Source organism: Galeopterus variegatus, unplaced genomic scaffold (genome assembly GCF_000696425.1).
Source record: "Galeopterus variegatus unplaced genomic scaffold, G_variegatus-3.0.2 Scaffold13705, whole genome shotgun sequence".
NCBI lineage: Eukaryota > Metazoa > Chordata > Mammalia > Dermoptera > Cynocephalidae > Galeopterus > Galeopterus variegatus.
Genome location: NW_007739816.1, coordinates 24378 through 31881, shown reverse-complemented (window position 1 = coordinate 31881; position 7504 = coordinate 24378). Strand labels below are relative to the sequence as shown.

General features: G+C 61.8%; 1 gene segment (V, D, J or C); it reads right to left on the bottom strand.

Moving 5' to 3' along the window:
* The window catches only part of LOC103581699, a gene marked incomplete at its 3' end in the record, with an annotated part of 3857 nt that extends 1393 nt beyond the window's left edge, over nt 1-2464 (bottom strand). The window contains 3 exon segments of the C gene segment in view: nt 783-1097; nt 1233-1730; nt 2137-2464. Of these exon segments, the coding sequence occupies nt 783-1097; nt 1233-1730; nt 2137-2464 (1141 nt within the window).
* Between the last annotated feature and the right edge of the window lie 5040 nt (nt 2465-7504).

Genomic DNA, 7504 nt, shown 5'->3' with positions numbered 1-7504 from the left:
CTACCGAAGCTGGAACTGTGGCGTTTCCTTTGCGTGATCTCTGGGACTTGTCCCCCATAGTCACGGCAGGCGATGGCTTCTCTCCACCTGGTGTCTTCCTTCCTGAGTGGAGGTCCTGACGTGGCACCTGCCCGGAACTGCAGTGGGAGGAACGGGACGTGGCGGCCTGTGTCCAGCGTCCGTGGCCAGCCTGCCCCGGGTCGCCAAGGCCCCGGTTCTCTCCTCAGTCTTCTGGTCTCTGAACCCCTGGCCCAAGTGAGCCCTTCGCTCCTGCCGTGGGGGACTCAGGGCCAGACTCCGGCCACCAGGACACTGCTGCCACTGCCTGATACGCCACCTCCTCCACGCCCTCCCTGCGCGGCTCCTCGGCCACCTCCTTCCATGGCCCACCGAGGCCGAGCCGCTGACTGAGTGCTGGTTTTCGTCAGGGGCTCCTAGGGGTTTCTCGCTGCCCGGCCCAGAGCTGCTAGGGGCTGCAGAGAGGGCTCGAAAGAGGGGCAGCCTCTGAATAGCCCCCTTCAGAGGACGACCCTCGGCACACACTGGATCTGCCCCACGTGGGACCCGCTCTCCCTCCCTCATGAAGACCACTCAGGCGGCAGCCTCGGAAAGAACCATGACAGTCTCGCAGGGTCCCAGGGCAGCGCTGGGTGCTTTATTTCCTTGCTGTGACGCCTGGAAGTATGTACAGGGGGAATGGGTGGGTGGGTGTTGAGAGTCCTCGCAGGACCCCGAGAGCCTGCGGGGGAGCGAGAGGCTTGCCGGGTGCAGCGCTCATTTACCCGGATTGTGGGAGATAAGCTTCTGCACATAGTGGTTGTGCAGGGCCTCGTGCATGACAGAGCATGTGACTGAACTCCCACTCAGCCACGAGCTCCTGTCCACTGTGAGCTTGCTGTAGAGGAAGTAGGTGCCGTCGCTGTCCAGCACGGATGGGGTGGTCTTGTAGTTGTTCACTGGCTTTCCCTCACTCTCCCACTCAACGTGGATGTCATTGGGGTAGAAGTTTTTGACCAGGCAGGTCAAGCTGACAGTGCTCTGGGTCATCTCCTCCCGGGGTGGGGCCATGACGTACACCTGTGGACTCCGGGCCTGCCCTGTGGGGACAGAGGTCAGCACAGATGGTCACTCCCGTGGTGGGGAGATGGCCAAGCCAGTGTCTGCTGGTGTGGCTGTGACAGCCCCATGAGCCCCACCTGCCCCTCCAACCCCACCTGCCCCACCGCTCCCACCTTTGGCTCTGGAGATGGTTCTCTCGACGGGGGCTGGGAGGGCATTGTTCTTAACCTTGCACTTGAATTCCTTGCCCTTCAGCCAGTCCTGGTGCCGGATGGGCAGGACGCTGACCACGCGTAACGTGCTGTTGAACTGCTCCTCCCTGGAAGTCTGGGCCGTGTGCACCTGCTCACCATCCACGAACCAGCTGATCTGGACTTCAGGGTCATCATGGCTCACGTCCACCACCACGCATGTGACCTCAGGGGTGAGGGAGATCATGAGGGTGTCCTTGGGTTTTGGGGGGAAGATGAAGACTGAAGGTCCTCCCTGGTTATCAGGACCTGGTGTGGAGAGACCGAGGCAGCGGGGTCAGCACCTGGTGGAGCCTGTCCTCCTTCTCAGATGCTGCCCTCAGTCTCCCATCCCCCCTTGGGATGAAGGGGAGTCCTGGGCTGACTTACATTTGCACTTGGGACACGTGGTGCCGGAGTCAGATTTGGGGGTACTGGGCTCTGCAGAGAGAGAAAATTGGGGCTTATTGAATTCTGGAAGGAGAGTAGAGTCCAGCTGAGGGAGGGAGAGTTTGGCCCTTGGATGGACTTAAGGTGGGGCCAGGCTCGTTTCAGAGCTGGCTCTCAGCAGGTCTGAGACCAGTGCCCACCTCTGTGCACACAGGTAAGCACACAGAGGGACATCCATCTTGTGCCACACTGTGCCTGGTGGAAACACAAAGAGGACCCTCTCCCTTAGCTGGAGAGGTGGAGACAGAGACCTCCAGGTGGGGAAACAGACAGGAGCCTCCCTCACTGTCCTGGGCTGGGGTCAATGACCCTGGCCGGGTTGCCAAGACGAGGTAGGGAGGGCAGATCCTGAGCCTACCTTCCACTGGACGTCCCTTCCTTTAGCCTGTCCACTCACCAATCATCTTGTCCACCTTGGTGCTGCTGGCCGGGTGGGCTACGTTGCAGGTGACTTTCTGGCTGGGCCAGGTGCTGGCAGGCACGGTCACCATGCTGCTGAGGGAGTAGAGCCCCGAGGACTGCAGGACAGACGGGAAGGTGCGCACACCGCTGGACAGGGCGCCTTGGTTCCAGGACACAGTCACTGGCTCAGGGAAATAGCCCTTCACCAGGCAGCCCAGAGTCACCGTGGAGCCGTCCGTGCTCTTGCAGGTGGGTGCCAGGGGGAACACTGAGGGGGCTTTGGTACTGGCTGCAAGAGAGGAGGCACCGTGTGAACAGGGCATCAGACACAAGGGACAAAGCCCTGGAGACCCCTCTGTTTTCGGCTCTCCAAGGGCCTGGTCCCTCTGCAGGGATCCAGTGCTGGGCTCCTGGGTGTCAGGTGCCCACCTGGCTGGCCCCACCTACCTCTCCTCAGCCCCCTCTCTGCCCAGGAGGCTCCAGGACAGGCCACGTCCCCAATGTGCTTCAGGACGTCTGCAGGCCAGCTGCTCAGCTGTGGCTCTCTGCTGCCCAGGGCCTGGTGTCCTGCAGCCTCAGACACTGGGCTCCTCAGCCCCGTCAGCACATGATTCTGCCTGGAGCCAGCACAGTCCTGGGCTTCCAGCCCCTTTCCTGGCTCCGCTCACCCGTGCCACCTCGGGCATGGCTTGCCTGGGCACACAGCCCCTCACCTCTGCTCCTGCCACTGGTGGGTGCCCAGCCAGATGGTGGCCCCAGCTCTTGGCCAGCTTCTGGCTGATGCCCCAGTCCCTGGCCCTGTCTCCACAGGCTGGCCCTGCCCTGCCCGAGCTGGCACCTCCCCAGTAGGTGGGGCTCGGCCACTTTCTGGCCCTGCTCTGCTCCCTGCCCCTCTGCCCAGAGCTAGGTCATGGCTGCTCTCTGCCTCTGGGTCCCAAGTCTTCTGGAGGTGGCTCTGCAGGCAAGGAGCCCAGGCCCCGTCTCTGGTCAGGTCAGCACCACCCATCCCTGGACCCAGCACCACCGTCCCTGCCCTGAATCAGCCCACGCTCCTCAGACTCCCCACCGACCCCTGTACCTCTGCTCTTTGTTGGTCTCACCCACCCCATGCCAGCCCAGGATCCTACATCTGTGCTATGGCCCCGAACTCCTGGCCTCAGTCCCTCCTGGGGTCTTCCTTGAATCCTTTCCTGTGGTTCACCCAGAGCCCCTCCCTCCAGCAGCCCTGCCCTCCACCCTTCCTGCTCCTGGGCGGGCTGTGGCCTGTCCTGTCCTTCCTGGCCTCCCTATCCAGCTCCTGCTCCATCCAGAACCTTCCTCCTGGTGGGGACCCTGATGAGCTCGGCCCAGGCTCCCCAAACTCCTACCCCTTCCCCCCTGAGCACCGGTAGGAGTCTTGCTCCTGCCCTGCTCTTTCATCTCCTGCATGGAGCCAGCATCCCCAGGCCTCAGGGAGGCCCCTTTCATTTCTCTGGTGCTGGCCTAGTGACACTAGGACCTTGGTGTGTGGGTCAGGTGCAGCCCCGGCCTCCAAGGAAGCTAAGCCTGTACCTGCCAGACCTGTCCCCTTTGACCCCTGTCCCTACTTCTTATCTTTACGGCCCAGCCTGGCCTCCTGCTCTCCTGTGACCTGCATCCCAGGCCCTGTCCTTCCTGGCCTCCCTATCCAGGTCCTGCTCCATCCAGAACCTTCCTCCTGGGGGGACCTTGATGAGCTCGGCCCAGGCCCCCTGCCTGCCCCCCTTCAAGCATAGGTAGAGACCTTGCTCCTGCTCTGACCCTCTTCTATTCTATGTGGAGCCAGCACCCCCAGGCCAAAGGGAGGTCCCTCATCTTACTCTGATGCTGGCCCAGACACTCTAGGACCTCGTGATGGGCTGGGGTGCAGCTCCTACCCCCGAATAAGCTAAGCCTGCATCTGCCAGTCCTATGCCCTCTGACCCTTGTCCCAATTTCTCATCTACAGGCCCCAGCCTGGCCTCCTGCTCTCCTGTGACCTGCACCTCAGGTTTGGGCAGCTTCTGCTCAGCCCTGAAGGGCCCCTCCGGGCCCTGGGCACCTGTTCTCTGCAACCGCACCTGTCCGTGCAGGTGACCTCAGCCCCGAGCCCCTTCCCTATCCATCCCAGCACCTTGGAGCCGCTCACTGGGCTCAGCTCACACTGTCCCCCGTGCACATGGAGGCTCACCTGAGCGCTCCTCAGACCTCAGCTGTCCCTGCAGCCTGCACCTGGTCAGCTCACACCAGAGCCCAGGGCTCCCTGCAGCTCAGCACTCTGTCCCCTGAGCTTTTGGGCTGCTCCTGCCCCTCCTGCAGCTGCTCACCTGTGACTGCTCTGCCCCAGTGCCTTGAGCTCTTCCCATGTGGCTACTGTTACCTGAGGCTGCTCTGCCCTTGTCTCCTGAGCTAAAGGGGCTATCCATGCCCGTCTTGCCCCTGCTCACCTGTGGCTGCTCTGCTCCTGTCCCCTGAGCTCCCAGACATCCCCCTGTCCATCCTGCCCCTGTGCACATGTGGCCCATCTGTACCTGTCTCCTGTGCTCCTGGAGGTCCCCATAACCCTCCTGCCGCTGCTCACCTGTGACTTCTCTGTCCCTGTCCCCTGAGTTCCTGGGACTGTTTCTGCCTGTCCTGCCCCTGCTCAGTGCTGGCCGTTCAGGTCCTGTCCCCTGAGCGCTTGGAATTCCCCCTGCCTATTGTGCCCATATACCTGTGGCTGCTCAGTTCCTGTCCCTGAGTTCCTGGAGCTGCCCTTGTCCATCCTGCCCCTGCTCATATGTGGCTGCTGTGTCCCTGTCCACTGAGCTCCTGGAGCTCCCCTTGCACATCCTGTTTGTGCTCACCTGTGGCTGCACTGCTCTTGTCCCCTGAGCTCCTGCAGCTCCTCCTCCCCATCCTTCCCTTGCTCACCTGTGGCTGCTCTGCCCCTGTCCTCTGAGCTCCTGGGGCAACCCCTACCCACCCTGCCCCAGCTCAGTTGTGGCTGCTCAGCTCTTGTTCCCTGAGCGCCTGGAGCTCCCACTGCCTGTTCTGCACTTGCTCAACTGTGACTGCTCTGTCTCTGTCTCCTGAGCTCTTGGAGCTCCACTTGCGTGTTCTGCCTTCGCTCTTCTGTGGCTGCTCTGCTCCTGTTCCCTGAGCTCCTGCGGCAAGCCCTGTGCATCCTGCCCCTGCTCACCTATGGCTGCTCTGGCCCTGTACCCTGAGATCTTGGAGCTCCCCATGCCTGTCCTGCCTCTGCTCTTCTGTGGCTAGTCTGTCCCTGTCCCCCGAGCTCCCAGACCCTCCCCTGTATGTCCTGCCCCTGCATACATGTGGCTGCTCTACCCCTGTACCCTGATCTTGGAGCTCCCCATGTTCTGCTCCTGGTCACCTGTGGCTACTCTGCCCCTGTTCCCTGAGCTCCTGGGGCAACCCCTACCCACCCTGCCCGAGCTCAGTTGTGGTTGCTCAGCTCCTGTTCCCTGAGCGCCCAGAACTCCCACTGCCTTTGCTCAACTGTGACTGCTCTCTGTCTCCTGAGCTCCTGGAGCTCTCCTTGCCGGTCCTGCCTCTGCTCTTCATGGCTGCTCTGTCCCTGTCCCCTGTACTCCCAAAACTTCCCCTGCATGTCCTGCCTCTGCTCTCCTATGGCTAGTCTGTCCCTGTCCCCTGAGCTCCCAGACCCTCCCCTGTATGTCCTGCCCCTGCATACATGTGGCTGCTCTGCCCCTGTACCCTGATCTTGGAGCTCCCCGTGTTCTGCTCCCAGTCACCTTTGGCTTCTCTGTCCCTGTCCCCTGAGCTCCTGGAGCTCCCCCTGCCCATCCTGCCCCTGCTCACCTGTGGCTGCCCTACCCCTCTCTCCTGAGCTCCTGGAGCTCCCCTTACCCATCTTGCATGTGCTCACCTGTTTCTCCTCTGCTCTTGTCCCCCAAGCTCCTCCTGACTGTTCTACCCCTCCTAACCTGTGGCTGCTCTGTCCCTGTCCCCTGAGCTCCTGCAGCAAGCCCTGCGCATCCTGCCCCTGCTCACCTATGGCTGCTCTGCTCCTGTACCCTGAGATCTTGGAGCTCCCCATGCCTGTTCTGCCCCTTGTCACCTGTGGCTGCTCTAGTCCTGTCCCTTGAGCTAGTGGTGATGCCTTTGCCTTTCCTGCCCCTGCTAAACTGTGTCTTCTCTGTCCCTGTCCCCTGACCCCCTTCGGCTGCAGTTACCTGTCCTGTACCTGCTTCCCTGATGCTGCTCAGCTCCTGTCTTGTGAGTGCCTGCCTGGACCCCCCACTGCCTGTCCTGCCTCCGCTCTTCTGTGGCTGCTGTCCCTGTCCCCTGAGCTCCCAGAACTTCCCCTCTATGTCCTGCCCCTGCATACCTGTGGCTGCCCTGTGCCTGTACCCTGATCTTGGAGCTCCCCATGTTCTGGTCCCTGTCACGTGTGGCTGCTCTGCCCCTGTCCCCTGAGCTCCTGAGGCTACCCCTGCCCATCCTGCCCTTGCTCAGTTGCAGCTGCTCAGCTCCTGTTCCCTGAGCGCCTGGAGGTCCCACTGCCTGTTTTGCCCTTGCTCACCTGTGACTGCCCTGTCCCTGTGGAGCTCTCCTTGCTGGTCCTGACTCTGGTCAACTGTGGCTACTCTATTCCTGTCCCCTGAGCACCTGGAGCTCCCCTTGCCTGTCTTGTGTCTGCTTTTCTGTGGCTACTCTGTCTCTGTCCTCTGAGCTCACAGACCTTCCCCTGCATGTCTAGCCCCAGCTCACCTTTGGCTGCTCTGCTCCTGTTTCCTGACATCTTGGAGCTCCCCATGCCTGTCCTGTACTCCGGTCACCTGTGGCTGCTCTGGTCCTGTCCCCTGAGCTCCTGTGGTTCCCCTTGCATGTCCTGCCCCTGCCCACTTGTGGCTACTCTACCCTTGTCCCGTGAGCTACTGGGGATGCCTCTGCCTCTCCTGCCCTTGCTCACCTGTGGCTGCTCTAGCCCTCTCTTCTTAGATCCTGCAGCTCCCCTTGTCCATCCTGCACATGCTCACCTGTTTCTCCCTTGCTCTTGTCTCCTGAGCTCCTGCAGCTCCCCTTGCTTGTCCTGCCCCTGCTCACCTGAGGCTGCTCTGCTTCTGTCCCCTGAGCTCCTGTCCATCATGACCCTACTCAGTTGTGGCTACTCTGCTCCTGTCCTTTGACCTCCTGGAGCTCTCCTGCTGGTCTTGTCCATGGTCACCTTTGGCTGCTCTAGTCCTGTCCCCTGAGCTCATGGAGCTCCCACTGCTCATCCTGCCCCTGCTCCCCTGAGGCTGCTCTGCCTTGTCCCCTGAGCTGCTGTGGCTGTCCTGCCTCTCCTGCCCCTGCTCCCCTGAGGCTGCTCTGTCCATGTCCCCTGAGCTGCTGTGGCT